This window comes from Dendrobates tinctorius, unplaced genomic scaffold, assembly GCF_039654945.1.
Source record: "Dendrobates tinctorius isolate UK_male_01 unplaced genomic scaffold, ASM3965494v1 ptg000173l, whole genome shotgun sequence".
NCBI classification, from domain to species: Eukaryota; Metazoa; Chordata; class Amphibia; order Anura; family Dendrobatidae; genus Dendrobates; species Dendrobates tinctorius.
In genome coordinates this window covers 10,356,943-10,383,288 of record NW_027361840.1, presented here as the reverse complement: position 1 = coordinate 10,383,288, position 26,346 = coordinate 10,356,943, and the positions used below count along the sequence as shown (strand labels likewise).

General features: G+C 47.4%; 1 protein-coding gene across 1 annotated transcript in view; it reads right to left on the bottom strand.

The window, feature by feature from the left end:
- The window catches only part of LOC141054056 (uncharacterized), a 30,231-nt gene extending 10,580 nt beyond the window's left edge, over positions 1 to 19,651 (bottom strand). The window contains exon 1 of the mRNA XM_073551226.1: positions 19,467 to 19,651. Coding sequence (XP_073407327.1) covers positions 19,467 to 19,517 — 51 coding nt within the window. The 5' untranslated portion in view covers positions 19,518 to 19,651. The remainder of the gene's footprint in view (positions 1 to 19,466) is intronic.
- Between the last annotated feature and the right edge of the window lie 6,695 nt (positions 19,652 to 26,346).

The following is a 26,346-nucleotide window of genomic DNA, read 5'->3' as shown; positions in this document are numbered from 1 at the left end:
AGCATGTAATCTGCTACAACTGCTATTTGAACCACTTGGTCCGACAGCTCAGGAGTTGATGCTTGGAGGCCCGCTTGTAATTTTTTGGCCCAAGCCAGAATGGCCTTGGCAGCCCAGACTGAAGCGAACGCGGGAGCCAGGGAGGCCCCTGCAGCCTAGAAAATTGAACGAGCCATGCGTTCTACCTGCTGCGTCCCTGAGGGTTTAACTATCTGGCAGTGAGAGGAGGGTTTGCGCGGCTAGCCTAGAGACTGGGGGGGTCCACTTCGAGTGGATCTGTCCATTCCTTGGTGTCCTTCTGCGGGAAGGGATACCTTGCCTCCAAATATTTGCGATTGGTGAATTTCTTCTCAGGCTGTGAAAACTGCTTGTTAAGGATTGCCTTAAATTCTGGGTGATTAGAGAAGACCTTAGGCGGTTTTAGAACACCTTCAAGGGAAATCTTGTGTTCTGGGGCCTCCGAGGGTGGATCAGAGATATGCAGCACCCGATGGATGGAAGAGATTACGTCCTCAACTAGCGCTGTATTGCTAGGGGGAATTGGGATCAGGGACCCCTCCGTTTCGTTGTCTGAGTCGGAGTCACAGATGCCTTCCGAATCTTGTGTATCACAGAGGCGTCCCCTGGTGGGTGAACTGGGTTGGGGGTCTTCTGTGGTCGGAGATGGCTGTGGAGATCTGCGTTGTCTGTCCCTGGTAGGGGACTGTCTAGGTGACCTGGAGCTACGGTGTCTTTCCCTAGAGGGGGATGACTGTGTGCTATAGGATGACACAGGTGAATGCGACCTGTGGGTCCGCTTACGTCTGGATGTGCCTTGAACCGCCTGACTCTGAGTTAAGCTCTCCCTTTGCTGGGTAACGTTCATAGCCGCGGCATGACACTGCACTGAAGCAATGTGGAGGTTAGGTTATCTATAGACTGTGTCACAGTTTGTGACATGAGAGTAGCCCATTCCGGCGTGGTAGCAGACACCGAAGCAGTGGTAGGGGATTCTTGGGGTTCCGACCCAGTAGCCTGCATACAGTCCCGGCAGTGCGGGTAGGTGCTGCCACTAGGGAGAGAGGTTTTGCAGGCTGTGCAGAATGCATAAAAGCAGTGCTGCCTGGTTCTCTTGGACCTTGAGCCCGGCATAGTGCACAGGGTGCAGAAGAGCCTCTATGCAGAGGACTCTACAGGGGTGGCTATGCAGAGGACCTATAGGGGAATATGGATTCACAGCCTGAATAAAAAAAAAACCCAGCTGTGATATCTTACCCCACCAGTTTGCCCCTAGGTCCAGCGCCGAAGATCCACAGTCCTGTGCCCCCCGGAGACTGGCTGGCCTGGTCCTGCTGATGTCTCTGCTGCAGCAGAAATGGCCGCCGAGAAGAGGAGGAAGGAGAAGGGGGCGGAGAGCAGAAAAAGCACAGCAGAGCTGTATGAAAACGCGCCCTGTCTTGATCCGCCCCCTCTATGTCATATTTGTCATCCGGGGGGCGGGCCGGGGGGCAGAGCGGACGCGGCCTAAATTAGCTGCCTGATGCCTGGAAAGGCTCCAGGCCAGCGCGGAAGTCCCGGAGGGGGGCGGATCTGAACCGGACCCCCCGGGTTTAGAGGCAGGATAGCGGTGGAGCAATAAGTGGAAGGGGGGCCCTGTGAGGGTCCCTTTGAGGCGCTTAGAGCTGGTGCTGCCGCAGAGACAGGGGAGCAGGGAGCCCTGTGTCTGTATTGTGCGCTGCCTGCCTGCACTACCCCCGGCCCCGACAGGAGCCCGCAGCAGGGCTGGGGTTCCTGGAAGCGGTGCAGAGTGCTGCTTGTACAGACCCTACCTGAGGCGTCTCAACCTAATGCCCCCAGAGGGGGATTAGGGAGGGTGCTGCTGTCACCATCAGGGGTCTTTATCCCCGCCTCGACCTCAACCCAGAGACCAAAAGGAATTGGGGAAGGAGGGGGGTCTCGACTTCGAACCAGTACCCGAGGGACTGGGGAAGGAGCGGCATGGGGAATAGCCATCTCGACTTCAACTAGGCACCCCGTAAAAGGGGACCGAGGAAGAAGCCATGCCAGGAGTCTCACAGGAGACCCACTCTTCTTCATCTGTAATCCTCGGAAAAAAACGGAGTAAAAAAAAAAAAATTTAGGTGTGCCTCCTTCCGAAACTAAGCAAAAAATGGAGAAGGCTAACGCCGTCCAGGGATGTATACTGCAGAGGAGGAGCCATAGTTAATCTTTTTCGGATTATGCATAGTGTCTCCTCCTAGTGGACAGCAGCATAACACCCATGGTTCTGTGTCCACCAATGAGGCGACAGAGTAATATGTGCAGAATAGTGAGTGCAGCTCTGGAGTATAATACAGGATGTAACTCAGGATCAGTAATGTAATGTATGTACACAGTGACTGCACCAGCAGAATAGTGAGTACAGCTCTGGAGTATAATACAGGATGTAACTCAGGCTCAGTAATGTAATGTATGTACACAGTGATTGCACCAGCAGAATAGTGAGTGCAGCTCTGGGGTATAATACAGGATGTAACTCAGGATCAGTAATGTAATGTATGTACAGAGTGACTGCACCAGCAGAATAGTGAGTGCAGCTCTTGGGTATAATACAGGATGTAACGCAGGATCAGTAGTGTACAGTTGTGGCCAAAAGTATTGACACCCCTGCAATTCTGTCAGATAATACTCAGTTTCTTCCTGAAAATGATTGCAAACACAAATTCTTTGGTATTATTATCTTCATTTAATTTGTCTTAAATGAAAAAACACAAAAAGAATTGTCCTAAAGCCAAATTGGATATAATTCCACAACAAACATAAAAAAAGAGGGTGGAAAAAAGTATTGGTACTGTTCGAAAAATCATGTGATGCTTCTCTAATTTGTGTAATTAACAGCACCTGTAACTTACCTGTGGCACCTAACAGGTGTTGGCAATAACTAAATCACACTTGCAGCCAGTTGACATGGACTAGAGTTGACTCAACCTCTGTCCTGTGTCCTTGTGTGTACCACATTGAGCATGGAGAAAAGAAAGAAGACCAAAGAACTGTGTTGTGAGCTCATTTTCCCCTTCACTACTGAGGCCCGAGGAACACCCTCTTCTGGTAAAGAAAGGTAGTGAGCCTGATTATCAAACACCTGAGTCTGATGATGATGACTGGCTGAGTGGAGTTACTGACTGGATATAAGGCTGCCGACGCCCTTCTGCCCTGCGGGTGATTTCTCTGTGGGATCCTTGGAGACCAGTCTGAATTCCTGCTCCTCTAAAGCTAAGTTTTCTGCTCAGCTTTTTGCATTTGTGCTTAGACTTTGTTTTGCTTTGTTCTTCTGGATTTCTGCCATTCCCTGCTGGGGTGTGCTGAATTCCTTTAGCTCTGTCTTCTGAAAATACCTGAGTGCTGATTTAGTTTTTGAAGCCTAGCTGCTTCAGGGTCTTTTTCATATCAGCTTGTTGGCTTATGTCTTTGATAGGGTTTTGGCAGATTGCAGACAGCAACCTTCCTTTCCTGTTCTGTTTAACTAGCTTGGGCCCCATCGTTTGCTCAGCCTATCTTTCTGTGTGAGTGTTTTTTCATCTTGCTTCACCGTCATTATATGTTGGGGGCTGCCTTTTACTTTGGGGTCTGCTCTGGGGCAGTTTAGATTTCCTTTTCTGTCTTTAGGCTATTTAGCGCTCCGGCTGTGATCGAGGGGTCTAGGGCATCGTAGGAACCCCCCACGGCTACTGCTAGTTGTGTTGATAGGTTCAGGGGTCTGCAATCTGATAGTTGCCAACTTCTCTGGTTTTCTGGACGTAGCTTCTATTTTTGTGTCTGCCTCCTACGGTGACTCAATCATAACAGAATCACCCGCCATACCGCAGATCCTAGGGTACTCAATAGCAGGAAAGAATTGTATAAAAAAAAAAAAAAAAAAAAAAGTGTATATTTTTTACTCTATATCTCTGAGGCCATAGGGGGAATTCTTTTTTTTTCTCTCAATGGAGATAAAGCAATTGTCTGATCGTGTGGAGCAGCTCGCTGCGGAAGTGCGGGGAATTTCCGCCTACCTTGCTCATTCACATGCTGCTGAACCAAAGATTCCTACACCTGATGTATTTTTTGGGGTCGGTCTAAATTTTTGAATTTCAAAAATAATTGTAAATTATTTTTTGCCTTGAAGCCTAACTCGTCAGGGAGCTCCGCGCAGCAGGTTAAAATTGTCATCTCTTTGCTGCGTGGCGATCCCCAGGATTGGGCGTTTTCTTTGAAACCAGATGATCCTATTCTGACTAATGTGAACGCATTTTTTCAGGCCTTGGGGTTGTTGTATGACGAACCTAATGCCATTGATCAGGCTGAAAAGACCCTGCTGGCATTGAACCAGGGTCGTGATTCTGCAGAATTGTACTGTCAAAAATTCCGAAAGTGGGCAGTACTTACTACCTAGAATGATAATGTCTTGGCTGCTCTCTTTCGGAAGGGGTTGTCAGAAGCCGTAAAAGATACTATGGTGGGATTTCCTGTTCCCTCTGGTCTTGACGATTCTATGTCATTAGCCATTCAGGCTGATCGGCGTTTGCGCGAACGCAAAGCTGCACGAGAGGTGTTGCCACCTGTTGAACAAATGTCTGAACCTATGCAATGTGATAGAGTTTTTTCCAGAGAGCAGCGTCAGGAGTTCAGAAGGTGTAATAAGTTGTGTTTTTTCTGTGGAGATGCCTCGCATATTATTTCTGTCTGTCCTAAACGAGAGAAACGCTTTGCACACACGTTTTCTGTTGGTGGTGATCAACCTAAGTTTCTTCTGGCTATTACTCTGATCTGCTCCCTGTCCACATTTTCCGCCAAGGCTTTTGTGGATTCGGGAGCAGCCCTAAACCTAATGGACTTGGATTTTGCTAAACGTTGTGGATTTCCGATGACACCTCTGCAGACGCCTATCCCTTTGAGGGGGATTGATGCTACTCCTTTGGCTAAAAATAAACCTCAGTTTTGGACCCAGATGGTAATGCGGGTCGCCCCAGACCATGAAGAAAATTGCAGATTTTTGGTGTTGCATAATCTGCATGATACTATTGTTCTGGGGTTTCCCTGGTTGCAAATTCATAATCCAGTTTTGGATTGGAAATCTGTGTCTGTGGTGAGTTGGGGTTGTCGGTGTGCCTTTAGTGAGGCTCCGGTGTTTTCCACCTCTCCTCAGTCGCATGATGTTCCTGATTATTTGGCGGACTTTTATGATGTATTTAGTGAGAATGAGTCTGCGTCTCTGCCTCCTCATAGGAGTTATGACTGTGCAATTGAACTGAGCCCGGGGTGTAAATTTCCCAAGGGTCGGCTCTTCAATTTATCTGTACCCGAGCACGAGGCTATGCGATCCTATATTAAGGAGGCGTTGGAGAAGGGTCATATTAGACCATCCTCGTCACCCTTAAGTGCCGGGTTTTTTTTTTGTAGCCAAAAAGGATGGATCATTAAGACCTTGTATTGATTATCGTGCCGTCAACAAAATTACTGTTAAATATCAGTATCCGTTACCCCTGATTTCTGATCTATTCTCCAGAGTTAAAGGTGCTTGCTGGTTTACCAAGCTTGACCTCAGGGGGGCGTATAATCTTATTTGCATTAAGCATGGGGATGAATGAAAGACGGCGTTTAATACTCCGGAGGGACATTTTGAGTACCTGGTGATGCCTTTTGGGCTCACTAATGCCCCTTCTGTCTTCCAGTGCTTCATGAACGATATTTTCCGAGATTTTGTCGATAAATTTTTGATTATCTATCTGGATGATATTTTGATCTTCTCCAAGGATTGGGATTCTCATGTGGAACATATTCGGACTGTGTTCCGGATCTTGAGGGAGAATTCCCTGTATGTCAAAGGATCTAAATGCCTTTTTGGAGTACAGAGGATTTCTTTTTTGGGATTTATTTTGTCCCCGTCAACTATTGAAATGGACCCGGCCAAGGTACAGGCCATTTACGAATGGGTTCAGCCCACTTCTTTGAAGGCCCTCCAGAAGTTTTTGGGTTTTGCTAATTTTTATCGGAAATTTATAGCAAAATTTTCTAGTATTGCCAAGCCATTGACTGATTTGACTAAGAAGGGTGCTGATGTGTTAAATTGGTCTCCGGAGGCTGTTTGTTCCTTTCAGGAGCTGAAGCGAAGATTCACCTCCGCCCCGGTTTTACGGCAACCTGATGTCTCACTTCCGTTCCAGGTAGAGGTGGATGCTTCTGAGATTGGTGCAGGAGCTGTTTTGTCCCAAAAGGATCCTGTAACATCTAAAATGAATCCCTGTGCTTTCTTTTCCCGAAAGTTCTCTCCATCTGAACGTAACTATGATGTGGGGAATCGGGAACTGTTGGCCATGAAATGGGCATTTGAGGAGTGGAGACATTGGTTGGAGGGAGCTAAGCATCAAGTCGTGGTCCTCACTGACCACAAGAATTTGATTTACCTAGAGTCGGCTAAGCGCTTGAACCCTAGACAGGCTAGGTGGGCCTTGTTTTTTACACGTTTTGATTTTGTGGTTTCTTTTCTTCCTGGAACTAAGAATGTCAAGGCAGACGCCCTCTCTAGGAGCTTCTTTGCTGATTCTCCTGTGGTGACCAAGCCTGCTACCATCTTAGGCGAAGGGGTAGTTCTTTCTGCCATCTCGCCCGATTTGAGACGTGCTCTGGAAGAGTTCCAGGAGGACAAACCTGAGCGTTGTCCCAGTGGAAAGTTGTATGTTCCTGACCAGTGGAAGAAGTGAGTGATGTCTGAAGTTCATTGCTCTGCTTTGGCTGGTCATCCAGGTATTTTTGGTACTAGAGATCTGGTGAGTCGGTCTTTTTGGTGGCCCTCCTTGTCTCGTGATGTCAGGAATTTTGTGCAGTCCTGTGGGACATGCTCCCGGTCTAAATCGTGTTCTCGCTCTAGTGGGTTGTTGATGCCTTTACCTGTCCCCAAGAGGCTATGGACCCATATTTCAATGGATTTCATCTCTGATATGCCTGTCTTTCAAAGGATGACTGTTATTTGGGTGATTTGTGATAGGTTCTCTAAGATGGTTCATCTTGTACCACTCCCTAAGTTGCCGTCTTCCTCTGAGTTGGTGCCCCTGTTTTTACAACAGGTGGTTCGCTTGCACGGGATTCCTGAGAACATTGTATCTGACAGAGGAGTCCAGTTTGTGTCTAGATTTTGGAGAACTTTCTGTTCCAAGCTGGGAATTCAGTTGTCCTTCTCCTCTGCTTTTCACCCTCAGACCAATGGGCAGACAGAGAGAACAAACCAGACCTTGGAGTCATATTTGAGATGTTTTATTTCTGCTGATCAGGATGATTGGGTTTCATTTTTGCCCTTGGCCGAATTTGCTTTAAATAATAGAGCTAGTTCTGCCACTTTGATGTCTCCTTTTTTTTGTAACTTTGGGTTTCATCCTCGATTTTTTTTCAGGGCAGGTAGAGCCCTCTGCCTGCCCAGGTGTTGACACTGTGGTGGAGAGAATGCACCAGATCTGGGACCAAGTGGTGGATAAGTTATCTCTCTCCCAGGAAAAGGCCCAGCGGTTTTCCAACCGACATAGGACCATTGGTCCCCAGTTTAAGGTTGGTGATATGGTGTGGTTATCAACAAAAAATATTGCTATGAAGGTGGCTTCTCCTAAGTTTAAGCCTAGATTTATTGGCCCTTACAAGATTTTGGAGATTATTAATCCGGTCTCTTTTCGTTTGGCTCTTCCTGTCACATTTAAAATCCATAATGTGTTCCATAAATCTTTGTTGAAGAGGTTTGTTGAACCTGTTGTTCCGGGGGGTGGCACCTCCAGACCCTGTATTGGTTGAAGGTAACATGGAATATGAGGTAGAGAAAGTACTGGATTCCCGTCTGGCTAGACGGAGACTCCAGTATTTGGTTAAGTGGAAGGGTTATGGTCAGGAGGATAATTCCTGGGTCTCTGCCTCTGATAATCATGCCAAAAGATTGGTGCGTGCCTTTTATCGGGCTCACCCTGATCGCCCTGGTGGCGTGGTTGAGGGTTCGGTGACCCCTCCTCAAGGGGGAGGTACTGTTGTGAGTTCATTTTCCCCTTCACTACTGAGGCCCGAGCAACTCCCTCTTCTGGTAAAGAAAGGTAGTGAGCCTGATTATCAAACACCTGAGTCTGATGATGATGACTGGCTGAGTGGAGTTACTGACTGGATATAAGGCTGCCGACGCCCTTCTGCCCTGCGGGTGATTTCTCTGTGGGATCCTTGGAGACCAGTCTGAATTCCTGCTCCTCTAAAGCTAAGTTTTCTGCTCGGCTTTTTGCATTTGTGCTTAGACTTTGTTTTGCTTTGTTCTTCTGGATTTCTGCCATTCCCTGCTGGGGTGTGCTGAATTCCTTTAGCTCTGTCTTCTGAAAATACCTGAGTGCTGATTTAGTTTTTGAAGCCTAGCTGCTTCAGGGTGTTTTTCATATCAGCTTGTTGGCTTATGTCTTTGATAGGGTTTTGGCAGATTGCAGACAGCAACCTTCCTTTCCTGTGTTGATAGGTTCAGGGGTCTGCAATCTGATAGTTGCCAACTTCTCTGGTTTTCTGGACGTTGCTTCTATTTTTGTGTCTGCCTCCTACGGTGACTCAATCATAACAGAACTGTCTGAGGACTTGAGAAACCAAATTGTGAGGAAGCATGAGAAATCTCAAGGCTACAAGTCCATCTCCAAAGACCTGAATGTTCCTGCGTCTACCGTGCGCAGTTTCATCAAGAAGTGTAAAGCCCATGGCACTGTGGCTAACCTCCCTAGATGTGGACGGAAAAGAAAAATTGACAAGAGATTTCAACGCAAAATTGTGCCGATGTTGGATAAAGAACCTCGACTAACATCCAAACAAGTTCAAGCTGCCCTGCAGTCCGAGGGTACAACAGTGTCAACCCGTACTATCCGTCGGCGTCTGAATGAAAAGGGACTGTATGGTAGGAGACCCAGGAAGACCCCACTTCTTACCCCGAGACATAAAAAAGCCAGGCTGGAGTTTGCCAAAATTTACCTGAAAAAGCCTAAAACGTTTTGGAAGAATGTTCTCTGGTCAGATGAGACAAAAGTAGAGCTTTTTGGGCAAAGGCATCAACATAGAGTTTAAAGGAGAAAAAAAGAGGCATTCAAAGAAAAAAACACAGTTCCTACAGTCAAACATGGCGGAGGTTCCCTGATGTTTTGGGGTTGCTTTGCTGCCTCTGACACTGGACTGCTTGACCGTGTGCATGGCATTATGAAGTTTGAAGACTACCAACAAATTTTGCAGCATAATGTAGGGCCCAGTGTGAGAAAGCTGGGTCTCCCTCAGAGGTCATGGGTCTTCCAGCAGGACAATGACCCAAAACACACTTCAAAAAGCACTAGAAAATGGTTTGAGAGAAAGCACTGGAGACTTCTAAGGTGGCCAGCAATGAGTCCAGACCTGAATCCCATAGAACACCTGTGGAGAGATCTAAAAATGGCAGTTTGGAGAAGGCACCCTTCAAATATCAGGGACCTGGAGCAGTTTGCCAAAGAAGAATGGTCTAAAATTCCAGCAGAGCATTGTAAGAAACTCATTGATGGTTACCGGAAGCGGTTGGTCGCAGTTATTTTGACTAAAGGTTGTGCAACCAAGTATTAGGCTGAGGGTGCCAATACTTTTGTCTGGCCCATTTTTAGAGTTTTGTGTGAAATGATCAATGTTTTGCTTTTTGCTTCATTCTCTTTTGTGTTTTCTCATTTAAGACAAATTAAATGAAGATAATAATATAAAAGAATTTGTGTTTGCAATCATTTTCAGGAAGAAACTGAGTATTATCTGACAGAATTGCAGGGGTGTCAATACTTTTGGCCACAACTGTACACAGTGACTGCACCAGCAGAATAGTGAGCACAGCTCTGGAGTATAATACAGGATGTAACTCAGGATCAGTAATGTAATGTATGTACACAGTGACTGCACCAGCAGAATAGTGAGTGCAGCTCTGGAGTAGAATACAGGATGTAACTCAGGATCAGTAATGTAATGTATGTACACAGTGACAGCACCAGCAGAATAGTGAGTGCAGCTCTGGAGTATAATACAGGAGGTAATTCAGGATAAGTAATGTAATGTATGTACACAGTGACTGCACCAGCAGAATGGTGAGTGCAGCTCTGGAGTATAATACAGGATGTAACTCAGGATCAGTAATGTAATGTGTTGTGAGCTCATCTGTTCATTCATCTTTTGTGATCGAGGATCTCCCTCTTCTGGTGAAGGAAGGTAGTGAGGCTGATTTAGATGAAAGAAACCAAACACCTGATCAGGTGGATTGCGACTGGGTAACGGGAACTTCAGACTGGATATAAGGCAGCCGACGCCCTTCTGAGTCGCTGGTGATTTCTCTGCTGGATTCTTGGAGACCAGTCTGATTCCTGCTTCCCAAAGATAAGTTTTTGCTCTGCTATTGAACTTATTAGTTTTGGTTTTGTTTACTTTGTTTTTTTTTAGTTCAGCCATCCCCGGCCGGGGGTGTGCTGGATTCTTTTTCCTTGATCAGTGTTCTCTTTTGCTCTGCTTCCAGAATATTCTGAGTGTTGATATAGGGTTTGAAGTCTAGTGACTTCAGGGTTCTTTTTGCTTATCAGTTGTGTTGGTAATACTTTTAGCAGGGTTTTCTCGGATTGCAGACAGCAGCTTTTCGGTCCTGTCCTTTTTAGTTAGCTTGGGCCCCATCGTTTGCTCAACCTATCTTTCTATCTGTGTTAGTGTTTTCATCTTGCTTCACCGTCATTATATGTTGGGGGCTGCCTATTGCTTTGGGGTCTGCTCTGGGGCAGTCAGTTTTTCCCTTTTCTCTCTTTAGGCTTATGTAGATTTCCGGCTGTGACGAGGTGTCTAGGATCACCATAGGAACACTCCACGGCTACTGCTAGTTGTGTGATAGGATTAGGGGTCTGCAATCCGCTAGTTTCCAACCTCTCTGATTTTCTGGGCTGAGTTTGTGTTTTGTTTTTTCCTCCTCGGTGACTCAATCATAACAGAATCACCAGCAGCCATACCGCAGATTCTAGGGTACTCAAAAGCAGGAGAGAATTGTTTAAAAAAAAAAAGGTGTCAGAATTTTTTTTTTTTGTGTGTATATTTTTTCCTCTTTATCTCTGAGGCCGTAGGAGGAATATATATATATTTTTTCTGATGGAGTTTAAGCAATTGTCTGATCGCGTGGAGCAGCTTGCTGCTGAAGTGCGAGGAATTTCCGCCTATCTTGCTCATTCACATGCTGCTGAACCAAAAATCCCCACTCCTGATGTGTTTTTTGGGGATCGGTCTAAATTTTTGAATTTTAAGAATAATTGTAAATTATTTCTTGCCTTGAAGCCTAACTCATCGGGGAGCTCTGTGCAGCAGGTTAAAATTGTCATCTCTTTGCTGCGCGGCGATCCAAACGCCCAAGGATTGGGCGTTTTCTTTAGTACCAGATGATCCTATTCTAACTAATGTGGACGCATTTTTTCAGGCCTTGGGGTTGTTGTATGATGAACCTAATGCGATTGATCAAGCTGAAAAGACCCTGTTGGCATTGAGCCAGGGTCAAGATTCTGCAGAACTGTACTGTCAAAAATTCCGAAAGTAGGCGGTCCTCACCACTTGGAATGATGGTGCCTTGGCAGCTCTCTTTCGGAAGGGTTTGTCAGAAACCGTAAAAGATACTATGGTGGAATTTCCTGTTCCCTCTGGTCTGGATGGCTCTATGTCATTAGCCATTCTGGTTGATCGGCGTTTACGTGAGCGTAAAATTATACGGGAAATGCTGCCACCTGTTGAACAAATGTCTGAACCTATGCAATGTGATGGGGTTTTGTCTAGGGCGCAACGTCAGGAGTTCAGAAGGCGTAATAAGCTGTGTTTTTTCTGTGGAGATGCCTCTCATATTATTTCTGTCTGCACTAAATGAGAAAAACGTTTTGCACACACATTCGTAAGTTTATAGCCAATTTTTCTGTTATTGCCAAACCATTGACTGATTTGACTAAGAAGAGCGCTGATTTGCTGAATTGGTCTCCAGAGGCTGTTTCTTCTTTTCAGGAGCTGAAGCGGAGGTTCACTTCTTCTCCGGTTTTGCCACAACCCGATGTCTCACTTCCATTTCAGGTGGCAGAGACCACGGCCATGTCTGACTACATCCGGGAAAACTTGGCTCGAGATTTCATTCGGAAGTCATCATCCCCTGCCGGAGCAGGATTCTTTTTCGTCCGGAAGAAAGACGGATCCCTTCGTCCGGGTATTGATTACCGAGGTCTAAACAGCATTACAGTCAAAAATAGGTATCCTCTTCCATTGATCCCAGAACTCTTCGGCCGTCTGAGAGGAGCTCGGGTCTTTACTAAACTGGATCTACGGGGAGCCTATAACTTGATCCGAATCCGTGCCGGGGACGAGTGGAAGATGGCATTCAATTCTCGGGACGGCCATTACGAGTACTTGGTTATGCCTTTTGGTCTCTGCAATGCCCCGGCGGTTTTCCAGGAGTTCGTTAATGAAATCTTCCGAGACCTACTGTACTCTTGTGTCGTCGTGTATCTTGATGACATCCTCATTTTTTCACCCGACTTGTCCACCCACCGGAGGAGTGTTCGACTGGTCCTGCAACGTCTACGGGAGAACCGACTCTATGCTAAATTGGAGAAATGCCTCTTCGAGCAAACCTCATTACCCTTTCTAGGGTACATTATCACGGACTCCGGGGTGAAGATGGACCCTGAGAAATTGGCTGCAGTACTCAAATGGCCACGTCCGGTTGGAGTAAAAGCTATCCAACGGTTCTTGGGTTTTGCAAATTATTACAGGCAGTTCATTCCCCACTTCTCTTCTGTGACCAAGCCCATCTCCTCCCTGACCCAAAAAGGGACCAAAGCACATGTCTGGCCACCAGAGGCCGAAGAAGCCTTCCTTGCCTTGAAACGATCCTTTGCTACCGCCCCGATTTTACATCGGCCGACAGCTAATAGGCCCTTCACCCTAGAGGTGGATGTGTCCTCCATTGGAGCCGGGGCGGTCCTCTCTCAGCGGACGTCTTCTGGTCACTTGGTGCCTTGCGGGTTTTTCTCTAAATCCTTCTCTCCCGCAGAATGCAACTATTCAATTGGAGATCTGGAATTACTGGCCATTAAGATGGCACTGGAGGAGTGGTGGTATCTTCTGGATGGGGCGGTCCATCCATTCACAATCTTCACGGACCACAAGAATTTGGCGTATCTTCAGGCTGCGCAAAGGCTCAACTCCAGGCAAGCCAAGTGGTCGCTATATTTTTCCCGCTTTGACTTCAAACTCCATTTTCGGCCTGGCGATAGGAATACCAAGGCGGATGCCCTATCTAGGTCATTGCAATCACCCGAGACTGAGGAGGCTCCTTCATATATCATTGAGCCTGCCAAAGTTATCACCGTGGCGCCCGTGACGCTCTCCTCCATTCCGCCAGGCAAGACCTTCGTTCCACCGAATAAGAGGTCGGAAATCCTAGACTGGGGGCACTCCTCCAAAATTGCGGGCCACGTTGGGGTCAAGAAAACCCTCTGCCTTCTCTCTCGCTACTATTGGTGGCCTTCCCTTCGTTATGATGTGACAGATTTCGTAGCCTCCTGCACGACTTGCGCCCAGAACAAAGTTCCTAGGGGCCTGCCGTCCGGCCTGCTTCATCCTCTGCCTCCTCCTGAGGCCCCTTGGCGACAGATTGGTATGGACTTCATTACCGATTTACCTCGCTCTTCTGGATGTACCACTATCTTGGGGGTGGTCGACCGCTTCTTCAAGATGGCCCATTTTATCCCGTTCTCTGGTTTACCCACGGCACCCGAGTTGGCCAAGGTCTTCATTCACCAGATCTTCAAGCTTCATGGACTCCCTCAACGTATCGTCTCCGATCGAGGGGTCCAGTTTACCTCCCGATTCTGGAGGTCGCTCAGCAGGCTCATGGGGATATCTCTGGACTTCTCCTCCGCCTATCACCCCCAGTCCAACGGGCAAGTGGAACGGATCAATCAGGTACTAGCAGCCTACCTGCGTCACTTCTCTAACGCCCATCAAGACAACTGGGTCTCCCTCCTGCCATGGGCGGAGTTCGCCCATAACAACTACCCCAACGAGTCCACCACTAAAACACCGTTCTTCGTGGTTTTTGGCCAAAACCCTGGTGTTCCGCTACCCCTCTTCTCGCCTTCGGGTGTTCCTGCTGCAGATGCCCTCTCTTCGGAGTTCTCTCAAGTCTGGAGGGAGACCAGAGAGGCACTTGAAGAATCCAGTATCCGGATTAAAAGACATGCAGACAAAAGATGCAGGGACCTTCCACCATACCAACCTCGTGACAAAGTCTGGCTGTCAACTAAGCATATCTGCCTAAAGATGCCTTCTTACAAACTGGGTCCCCGGTACATCGGTCCGTTTGAGATTCTTGGACGCATTAACAACGTGGCTTATAAATTGAGGTTGCCGGCTTCACTCCGGGTCCCTAATGCCTTCCATGTATCGCTCCTTACACCTGTTGTTCTTAATCAGTATCGCCCGCTTCCACCTCCTGTCCCTCAACCAGTGGGGGCCGATGATACCTTTGAAGTAAGAGATATTTTGGACATGAAAAGAGTTCGAGGGCGAACCTTCTTCCTTGTCGATTGGAAGGGTTTTGGTCCGGAGGAGAGGTCCTGGGAGCCCAGAGAGAATGTTAATGCTCCTCTTCTTTTAAAGAAGTTTTTCTCCAACCTCAGGAGGGGGGGAGACGTAAAGGGGGGGGTACTGTCACGTCGGCGGCGGTGACCGCCGCCGTGCCTGCAGCGGCGTTGCCCGCCGCCGCCTGTACTCACCTGCCCCCATCTCGCCGCGCTGTGTTGGTCTCCCAGCGCTCGTCCTCCCGGTGTGTGGTCCTCACGCGCAAGCGCCTTAGGCCGCGGTCGCGCGCCATGCAGGGTTCTTAACCCTGCAGCGCCCGCCCTAAGGTCCTGTCCTCCTATCAGGTCACAGCCTGGGGTATATCAGGCGTCTCCAACATGGTGGAGACGCCTGATTATCGTGTGCCTAGCCCGCGGTGCTCTGACCAGCTTGCAGGAGTTCTTCCTGTAACTTTCTCCTATTCCTTTCCTTGCCTCAGTCCTGTGTTCGTTTTCCAGTCCTGTACTCCGTGTCTCCGTCCTGTACTCCAGTGCCCAGTCCTGTGCTCCGTGTCTCCGTCCTGTACTCCAGTGCCCAGTCCTGTACTCCGTGTCTCCGTCCTGTACTCCAGTGCCCAGTCCTGTACTCCGTGTCTCCGTCCCGTACTCCAGTGCCCAGTCCTGTACTCCGTGTCTCCGTCCTGTACTCCAGTGCCCAGTCCTGTACTCCGTGTCTCCGTTCCATACTTTGACCTGCACCTCTTCTCCGCTCTGCATTCTATCCTCAGTTCTGTACCTCTCACTCAGTCCTGAGCCGCCCCTCTTGGTTCTAGCAGTCGCGGCATCTGTCTTCCGAGGGCCTTCCCCTAACGGCCCCTGTATAGGGGTCGGCATCACCTGGCGTGCTCGTCCCCGGGAGCTCCAGCGCCGCGACCCAGAGGGTCCACTCTCGGACGTACCTTCCTGGTCGTCACAGAGGTGGATGCTTCAGAGACTGGTGCAGGAGCTGTTTTGTCCCAAAAAGATCCTGTAACATCTAAAATGAACCCCTGTGCCTTCTTTTCCCGAAAGTTCTCCCCATTCGAACGCAACTATGATGTGGGGAATCGAGAACTGTTGGCCATGAAGTGGGCATTTGAGGAGTGAGACATTGGTTGGAGGGAGCTAGACATCAAGTTGTGGTCCTCACTGACCACAAGAATTTGATCTACCTTGAGTCGGCTAAATGCTTGAATCCGAGACAGGCCAGGTGGGCCTTGTTTTTCACACGTTTTGATTTTGTGGTCTCCTTTCTCCCGGGCACTAAGAACGTTAAGGCTGATACCCTCTCTAGGAGTTTTTTGGCCGATTCTCCTATTGTGACCAAGCCTGCTACCATCTTAGCTGAGGGGGTGGTTCTTTCTGCCATCTCGCCTGATTTGAGACGTGCTCTGAAGAAGTTTCAGGAGGATAAGCCTGAGCGTTGTCCCAGTGGTAGGTTATATGTTCCTGACCAGTGGAGGAGGAAAGTGATGTCTGAGTTTCATTGCTCCGCGTTGGCTGGTCATCCAGGTATTTTTGGTACTAGAGATTTGGTGAGTCGGTCTTTTTGGTGGCCTGCCTTGTCTCGTGTGTCAGAAATTTTGTGCAGTCCTGTGGGACTTGCTCTCGATCTAAGCCTTGCTCTTGTTCTAGTGGGTTGTTGATGCCTTTGCCAGTGCCCAGGAGGCCATGGACCCATATTTCAATGGATTTTATTTCTGATCTGCCTGTCTCTCAGAGGATGACTTATCTGGGTGATTTGTGATGGATTCTCTAAGATGGTCCATCTTGTACCACTCCCTAAGTTGCCATCTTCCTCAGAGTTGGTGCCCTTGATTTTGCAACAGGTGGTTCTCTTGCACGGGATTGCTGAGAACATTGTATCGGACAGAGGAGTTCAGTTTGTCTCTAGATTCTGGAGGACTTTTTGTTCCAAGTTGGGAATTCAGTTGTCCTTCTCCTCTGCATTTCACCTTCAGACCAATGGGCAGACGGAGAGAACAAACCAGACTTTGGAGGCTTATTTGAGATGTTTTCTATCTGCTGATCAGGATGATTGGGTCTCATTTTTACCCTTGGCCGAATTTGCTTTAAATAATAGAGCTAGTTCTGCCACTTTGATGTCACCCTTTTTCTGTAACTTTGGGTTTCATCCTCGATTTTCTTCAGGGCAGGTGGAGTCCTCTGCCTGTCCAGGGGTTGACACTGTGGTGGAAAGAATGCAGCAGATTTGGGACCAAGTGGTGGATAAGTTGTCTCTTTCCAAGGAAAAGGCCCAGCGGTTTTCTAACCGGCATAGGACCATTGGTCCCCGGTTTAAGGTGGGTGATATGGTCTGGTTGTCATCAAAGAATATCTCTTTGAAAGTGGCTTCTCCAAAGTTTAAACCTAGATTTATTGGACCTTATAAGATTTTGGAGATTATTAATCCGGTCTCTTTTCGGTTGGCTCTTCCTGTCACATTTAAGATTCATAATGTGTTTCATAAGTCCTTGTTGAAGAGGTTTGTTGAACCAGTGGTTCCTATGGCGGCACCTCCTGACCCTGTGTTGGTTGAAGGTAACATGGAATATGAGGTAGAGAAGATACTGGATTCCCGTCTGGCTAGACGGAGACTCCAGTATTTGGTTAAGTGGAAGGGTTATGGTCAGGAGGATAATTCCTGGGTCTCTGCCTCGGATATTCATGCCGAAAGATTGGTGCGTGCTTTTCATCGAGCTCATCCTGATTGGCCTGGTGGCTTGGATGAGGGTTCGGTAACCCCTCCTCAAGGGGGAGGTACTGTTGTGAGCTCATCTGTTCATTCATCTTTTGTATCCGAGGATCTCCCTCTTCTGGTGGAGGAAGGTAGTGAGGCTGATTCAGATGAAAGAAACCAAACACCTGACCAGGTGGATGGTGACTGGATAACGGGAACTTCAGACTGGATATAAGGCAGCCGACGCCGTTCTGAGTCGCTGGTGATTTCTCTGCTGGATTCTTGGAGACCAGTCTGATTCCTGCTTCCCAAAGATAAGTTCAATAGCAGAGCAAAAACTTATTAGTTTTGGTTTTGTTTACTTTGTTTTTTGAGTTCAGCCATCCCCGGCCAGGGGTGTGCTGGATTCTTTTTCCTTGATCAGTGTTCTCTTTTGCTCTGCTTCCAGAATTTTCTGAGTGCTGATATAGGGTTTGAAGTCTAGTGACTTCAGGGTTCTTTTTGCTTATCAGTTGTGTTGGTAATACTTTTAGCAGGGTTTTCTCGGATTGCAGACAGCAGCTTTTCTGTTCTGTCCTTTTTAGTTAGCTTGGGCCCCATCGTTTGCTCAACCTATCTTTCTATCTGTGTTAGTGTTTTCATCTTGCTTCACCGTCATTATATGTTGGGGGCTGCCTATTGCTTTGGGGTAGTCAGTTTTTCCCTTTTCTCTCTTTAGGCTTATATAGATCTCCAGCTGTGACGAGGTGTCTAGGAATACTCCACGGCTACTGCTAGTTGTGTGATAGGATTAGGGGTCTGCAATCCGCTAGTTTCCAACCTCTCTGATTTCTGGGCTGAGCTTGTGTTTTGTTTTTTCCTCCTCGGTGACTCAATCATAACAGTAATGTATGTACACAGTGACTGCACCAGCAGAATAGTGAGTGTAGCTCTGGAGTATAATACAGGATGTAACTCAGGATCAGTAATGTAATGTATGCACACAGTGACTGCACCAACAGAATAGTGAGTGCAGCTCTGGAGTATAATACAGGAGGTAACTCAGGATCAGTAATGTAATGTATGTACACAGTGACTGCACCAGCAGAATAGTGAGTGCAGCTCTGGAGTATAATACAGGAGGTAACTCAGGATCAGTAATGTATGTACACAGTGACTGCACCAGCAGAATAGTGAGTGTAGCTCTGGAGTATAATACAGGAGGTAACTCAGGATAAGTAATGTAATGTATGTGCACAGTGATTGCACCAGCAGAATAGAGAGTGCAGATCTGGAGTATAATACAGGAGGTAACTCAGGATAAGTAATGTATGTACACAGTGACTGCACCAGCAGAACAGTGAGTGTAGCTCTGGGGTATAATTCAGGGTGTAACTCAGGATCAGTAATGTAATGTTTGTACACAGTGACTGCACCAGCAGAATAGTGAGTGCAGCTCTGGAGTATAATACAGGATGAAACTCAGGATCAGTAATGTAATGTATGTACACAGTGACTGCACCAGCAGAATAGTGAGTGTAGCTCTGGAGTATAATACAGGATGTAACTCAGGATCAGTAATGTAATGTATGTACACAGTGACTGCACCAGCAGAATAGTGAGTGTAGCTCTGGAGTATAATACAGGATGTAACTCAGGATAAGTAATGTAATGTATGTGCACAGTGACTGCACCAGCAGAATAGAGAGTGCAGATCTGGGGTATAATTCAGGGTGTAACTCAGGATCAGCAATGTAATGTATGTACACATTGACTGCACCAGCAGAATAGTGAGTGCAGCTCTGGAGTATAATACATGATGTAACTCAGGATCAGCAATGTAATGTATGTACACATTGACTGCACCAGCAGAACAGTGAGTGCAGCTCTGGAGTATAATACATGATGTAACTCAGGATCAGTACTGGATTAGCAGTGTAATGTATTAACAATCTGGTTATGTAGGATTGTTCTTTATATTAATTGCATAATTTTATAGGTAATTAGTAATAATGTAATTTGATCAGTCCCTTAATGCAACTATTTATGCTCTGGCAGCCGCTCCTGATCTTACTGATATAATGCAGGCTTCACTATCTGACATCATACATCAGTTATTACTGATTTACGGTTGAGTTTATAATCCCCCGGTTATTGGTAGGCAGTAAGAGTCAATCATGAGTACATACCTGCCCAGGGGTCATAGTGATGCCAGGGGCTGGGATGCTGCAGAGTGACATCTGTGTGACATGGGAGCAGGAAGCTGCAGGGTCTCTGTGTCACCTCTGCTGCTCCGCACACGGCAGTACAAGGGTTAAATACTGTGCATAGTGCAGAGGCCAGGAGCCACAGCCTCCTCCCAGCATGCACTGCTTCACACAGCCTCTACTTCCTGATAGCCCATCTGGAAAACTACAATTCCCAGAGTCCTCAGGTTTGCGCCCCCTGTGGCTATTAAATGTACTGCAATTGGGAAAGAGGAAAGGACAAATGACAACAATCATCATCTGGAGCCGTGTATCTAATCCTCTCCTGTGTGATACTGACTGCTGAGCCGTGTATCTAATCCTATCCTGTGGGATACTGTCTGCTGAGCTGTGTATCTAATCCTGTCCTGTGTGATACTGACTGCTGAGCCGTGTATCTAATCCTCTCCTGTGTGATACTGACTGCTGAGCTGTGTATCTAATCCTATCCTGTGTGATACTGACTGCTGAGCTGTGTATCTAATCCTATCCTGTGTGATACTGTCTGCTGAGCCGTGGATCCAATCCTCTCCTGTGTGATACTGTCTGCTGAGCCGTGTATCTAATCCTATCCTGTGTGATACTGTCTGCTGAGCCGTGTATCTAATCCTATCCTGTGTGATACTGACTGCTGAGCCGTGTATCTAATCCTATCCTGTGTGATACTGACTGCTGAGCTGTGTGTCTAATCCTATCCTGTGTGATACTGTCTGCTGAGCCGTGTATCTAATCCTATCCTGTGATACTGACTGCTGAGCCGTGGATCCAATCCTCTCCTGTGTGATACTGTCTGCTGAGCCGTGTATCTAATCCTCTCCTGTGTGATACTGTCTGCTGAGCCGTGTATCTAATCCTCTCCTGTGTGATACTGACTGCTGAGCTGTTTATCTAATCCTATCCTGTGTGATACTGTCTGCTGAGCCGTGTATCTAATCCTATCCTGTGTGATACTGACTGCTGAGCTGTGTATCTAATCCTATCCTGTGTGATACTGACTGCTGAGCTGTGTGTCTAATCCTATCCTGTGTGATACTGACTGCTGAGCCGTGGATCCAATCCTCTCCTGTGTGATACTGTCTGCTGAGCCGTGTATCTAATCCTCTCCTGTGTGATACTGTCTGCTGAGCTGTGTATCTAATCCTATCCTTTGTGATATTGTCTGCTGAGCCGTGGATCCAATCCTCTCCTGTGTGATACTGTCTGCTGAGCCGTGTATCTAATCCTATCCTGTGTGATACTGTCTGCTGAGCCGTGTATCTAATCCTATCCTGTGTGATACTGACTGCTGAGCCGTGTATCAATCCTGTCCTGTGTGATACTGTCTGCTGAGCCGTGGATCTAATCCTCTCCTGTGTGATACTGTCTGCTGAGCCGTGTATCTAATCCTCTCCTGTGTGATACTGTCTGCTGAGCCGTGTATCAATCCTATCCTGTGTGATACTGTCTGCTGAGCCGTGTATCTAATCCTCTCCTGTGTGATACTGACTGCTGAGCCGTGTATCTAATCCTATCCTGTGTGATACTGACTGCTGAGCCGTGTATCTAATCCTATCCTGTGTGATACTGACTGCTGAGCTGTGTATCTAGTCCTATCCTGTGTGATACTGACTGCTGAACTGTGTATCCAATCCTCTCCTGTGTGATACTGACTGCTGATCCGTGTATCTAATCCTATCCTGTGTGATACTGACTGCTGAGCTGTGTATCTAGTCCTATCCTGTGTGATACTGACTGCTGAACTGTGTATCCAATCCTCTCCTGTGTGATACTGACTGCTGATCCGTGTATCTAATCCTATCCTGTGTGATACTGACTGCTGAGCTGTGTATCTAATCCTATCCTGTGTGATACTGACTGCTGAGCTGTGTATCTAGTCCTATCCTGTGTGATACTGACTGCTGAACTGTGTATCCAATCCTCTCCTGTGTGATACTGACTGCTGATCCGTGTATCTAATCCTCTCCTGTGTGATACTGACTGCTGAGCAGTGTATCTAATCCTCTCCTGTGTGATACTGACTGCTGAGCCGTGTATCTAATCCTATCCTGTGTGATACTGACTGCTGAGCCGTGTATCTAATCCTCTCCTGTGTGATACAGTCTGCTGTTTCTAATCCCCTCCTGTGTGATGCTGTCTTCTGTATCTAATCCCCTCCTGTGTGATACAGTCTGCTGTATCTAATCCCCTCCTGTGTGATAGTCTGCTGTATCTAATCCTCTCCTGTGTGATACAATCTGCTGTATCTAATCCTCTCCTGTGTGATAGTGTGATGTATCTAATCCCCTCCTGTGTGATGCTGTCTGCTGTATCTAATCCACTCCTGTGTGATACAGTCTGCTGTATCTAATCCCCTCCTGTGTGATAGTCTGCTGTATCTAATCCCCTCCTGCTTGATGCTGTCTGCTGTTTCTAATCCCCTCCTGTGTGATACTGTATGCTGTATCTAATCCCCTCCTGTGTGATACTGTATGCTGTATCTAATCCCCTCCTGTGTGATACTGTCTCCCGTATCTAATTCCCTCCTGTGTGATACTGTCTGCTGTATGTAATCCCCTCCTGTGTGATACAGTCTGCTGTATCTAATCCCCTCCTGTGTGATGCTGTCTCTAATCCACTCCTGTGTGATACTGTCTCCCGTATCTAATTCCCTCCTGTGTGATACAGTCTGCTGTATCTAATCCCCTCCTGTGTGATACAGTCTGCTGTATCTAATCCCCTCCTGTGTGATACAGTCTGCTGTATCTAATCCCCTCCTGTGTGATACTGTATGCTGTATCTAATCCCCTCCTGTGTGATACTGTATGCTGTTTCTAATTCCCTCCTGTGTAGTAGTCTGCTGTATCTAATCCCCTCCTGTGTGGTACTGTCTGCTGTATCTAATTCCCTTCTGTGTGATGCAGTCTGCTGTATCTAATCCCCTCCTGTGTGATACTGTCTCCCGTATCTAATTCCCTCCTGTGTGATACTGTCTGCTGTATCTAATCCCCTCCTGTGTGATACTGTCTCCCGTCTCTAATTCCCTCCTGTGTGATACAGTCTGCTGTATCTAATCCCCTCCTGTGTGATACTGTATGCTGTATCTAATCCCCTCCTGTGTGATACTGTCTGCTGTATCTAATCCCCTCCTGTGTAGTAGTCTGCTGTATCTAATCCCCTCCTGTGTGGTACTGTCTGCTGTATCTAATTCCCTTCTGTGTGATGCAGTCTGCTGTATCTAATCCCCTCCTGTGTGATACTGTCTCCCGTATCTAATTCCCTCCTGTGTGATACTGTCTGCTGTATCTAATCCCCTCCTGTGTGATACAGTCTGCTGTATCTAATCCCCTCCTGTGTGATGCTGTCTGCTGTATCGAATCCCCTCCTGTGTGACAGTTTGCTGTATCTAATCCTCTCCTGTGTGATGCTGTCTGCTGTATCTAATCTTATCCTGTGTGATACTGTCTGCTGAGCTGTGTATCTAATCCCCTCCTGTGTGATACTGTCTGCTGTATCTAATCCCCTCCTGTGTGATACAGTCTGCTGTATCTAATCCCCTATTGTGTGATACTGTCTGCTGAGCTGTGTATCTAATCCCCTCCTGTGTGATACTGTCTGCTGTATCTAATCCCCTCCTGTGTGATACTGTCTGCTGTATCTAATCCCCTCCTGTGTGATACAGTCTGCTGTATCTAATCCCCTCCTGTGTGATGCTGTATGCTGTAGCTAATCCTCTCCTGTGTGATGCTGTCTCCCGTATCTAATTCCCTCCTGTGTGATACTGTCTGCTGTATCGAATCCCCTCCTGTGTGACAGTTTGCTGTATCTAATCTTATCCTGTGTGATACAGTCTGCTGTATCTAATCCCCTCCTGTGTGATACAGTCTGCTGTATCTAATCCCCTCCTGTGTGATACAGTCTGCTGTATCTAATCATCTCCTGTGTGATACTGTCTGCTGAGCTGTGTATCTAATCCCCTCCTGTGTGATACTGTCTGCTGTATCTAATCCCCTCCTGTGTGATAGTCTGCTGTATCTAATCATCTCCTGTGTGATACTGTCTGCTGAGCTGTGTATCTAATCCTATCCTGTGTGATACTGACTGCTGAGCCGTGTATCTAATCCTATCCTGTGTGATACTGACTGCTGTATCTAATCCCCTCCTGTGTGATGTTGTCTGCTGTATCTAATCCCCTCCTGTGTGATGCTGTCTGCTGTATCTAATCCCCTCCTGTGTGATACAGTCTGCTGTATCTAATCCCCTCCTGTGTGATGCTGTCTGCTGTATCTAATCCCCTCCTGTGTGATGCTGTCTGCTGTATCTAATCCCCTCCTGTGTGATGCTGTCTGCTGTATCTAATCCCCTCCTGTGTGATGCTGTCTGCTGTATCTAATCCCCTCCTGTGTGATACAGTCTGCTGTATCTAATCCCCTATTGTGTGATACTGTCTGCTGAGCTGTGTATCTAATCCCCTCCTGTGTGATACTGTCTGCTGAGCTGTGTATCTAATCCCCTCCTGTGTGATACAGTCTGCTGTATCTAATCCCCTCCTGTGTGATGCTGTCTGCTGTATCTAATCCCCTCCTGTGTGATGCTGTCTGCTGTATCTAATCCCCTCATGTGTGATGCTGTCTGCTGTATCTAATCTTATCCTGTGTGATAGTCTGCTGTATCTAATCCCCTCATGTGTGATACAGTCTGCTGTATCTAATCCTCTCCTGTGTGATACTATCTGCTGAGCCGTGTATCTAATCCTATCCTGTGTGATACTGTCTGCTGAGCTGTGTACCTAATCCCCTCCTGTGTGAGGCTGTCTGCTGTATCTTATCCCCTCCTGTGTGATGCTGTCTGCTGTATCTAATCCCCTCCTGTGTGATGCTGTCTGCTGTATCTAATCCCCTCCTGTGTGATACTGTCTGCTGTATCTAATCCCCTCCTGTGTGATACAGTCTGCTGGTTCTAATCCCTCCTGTGTGATACAGTCTGCTGTATCTAATCCCCACCTGTGTGATGCTGTCTGCTGTATCTAATCCCCTCCTGTGTGATACTGTCTGCTGATCTGTGTATCTAATCCCCTCCTGTGTGATACTGTCTGCTGATCTGTGTATCTAATCCCCTCCTGTGTGATGCTGTCCGCTGTATCTAATCCCCTCCTGTGTGATGCTGTCTGCTGTATCTAATCCCCCTCCTGTGTGATAGTCTGCTGTATCTAATCCCCTCCTGTGTGATACAGTCTGCTGTATCTAATCCCCTCCTGTGTGATGCTGTCTGCTGTATCTAATCCCCTCATGTGTGATGCTGTCTGCTGTATCTAATCTTATCCTGTGTGATAGTCTTCTGTATCTAATCCCCTCATGTGTGATACAGTCTGCTGTATCTAATCCTCTCCTGTGTGATACTATCTGCTGAGCCGTGTATCTAATCCTATCCTGTGTGATACTGTCTGCTGAGCTGTGTACCTAATCCCCTCCTGTGTGAGGCTGTCTGCTGTATCTTATCCCCTCCTGTGTGATGCTGTCTGCTGTATCTAATCCCCTCCTGTGTGATGCTGTCTGCTGTATCTAATCCCCTCCTGTGTGATACTGTCTGCTGTATCTAATCCCCTCCTGTGTGATACAGTCTGCTGTATCTAATCCCTACTGTGTGATACAGTCTGCTGTATCTAATCCCCACCTGTGTGATGCTGTCTGCTGTATCTAATCCCCTCCTGTGTGATACTGTCTGCTGATCTGTGTATCTAATCCCCTCCTGTGTGATACTGTCTGCTGATCTGTGTATCTAATCCCCTCCTGTGTGATGCTGTCCGCTGTATCTAATCCCCTCCTGTGTGATGCTGTCTGCTGTATCTAATCCCCCTCCTGTGTGATACAGTCTGCTGTATCTAATCCCCTCCTGTGTGATAGTCTGCTGTATCTAATCCCCTCCTGTGTGATGCTGTCTGCTGTATCTAATCCCCTCCTGTGTGATACAGTCTGCTGTATCTAATCCCCTCCTGTGTGATGCTGTCCGCTGTATCTAATCCCCTCCTGTGTGATGCTGTCCGCTGTATCTAATCCCCTCCTGTGTGATGCTGTCCGCTGTATCTAATCCCCTCCTGTGTGATGCTGTCTGCTGTATCTAATCCCCTCCTGTGTGATACAGTCTGCTGTATCTAATCCCCTCCTGTGTGATGCTGTCTGCTGTATCTAATCCCCTCCTGTGTGATACAGTCTGCTGTATCTAATCCCCTCCTGTGTGATACAGTCTGCTGTATCTAATCCCCTCCTGTGTGATGCTGTCCGCTGTATCTAATCCCCTCCTGTGTGATACAGTCTGCGGTATCTAATCCCCTCCTGTGTGATACAGTCTGCTGTATCTAATCCCCTCCTGTGTGATGCTGTCTGCTGTATCTAATCCCCTCCTGTGTGATGCTGTCTGCTGTATCTAATCCCCTCCTGTGTGATACAGTCTGCTGTATCTAATCCCCTCCTGTGTGATGCTGTCTGCTGTATCTAATCCCCTCCTGTGTGATGCTGTCTGCTGTATCTAATCCCCTCCTGTGTGATACAGTCTGCTGTATCTAATCCCCTCCTGTGTGATACAGTCTGCTGTATCTAATCCCCTCCTGTGTGATGCTGTCTGCTGTATCTAATCCCCTCCTGTGTGATACAGTCTGCTGTATCTAATCCCCTCCTGTGTGATGCTGTCTGCTGTATCTAATCCCCTCCTGTGGATACTGCCCCTCTGGGTTGTGTCCTGTTGGGGGGTCGCTGCATTCTCCACAGATGTTTAACCCCATAGTGGCTTCATCCAGAGGGGGGAAGGGACAGAGACATTTCTGCCCCGCGGCTCCATCACACAGGAAGAG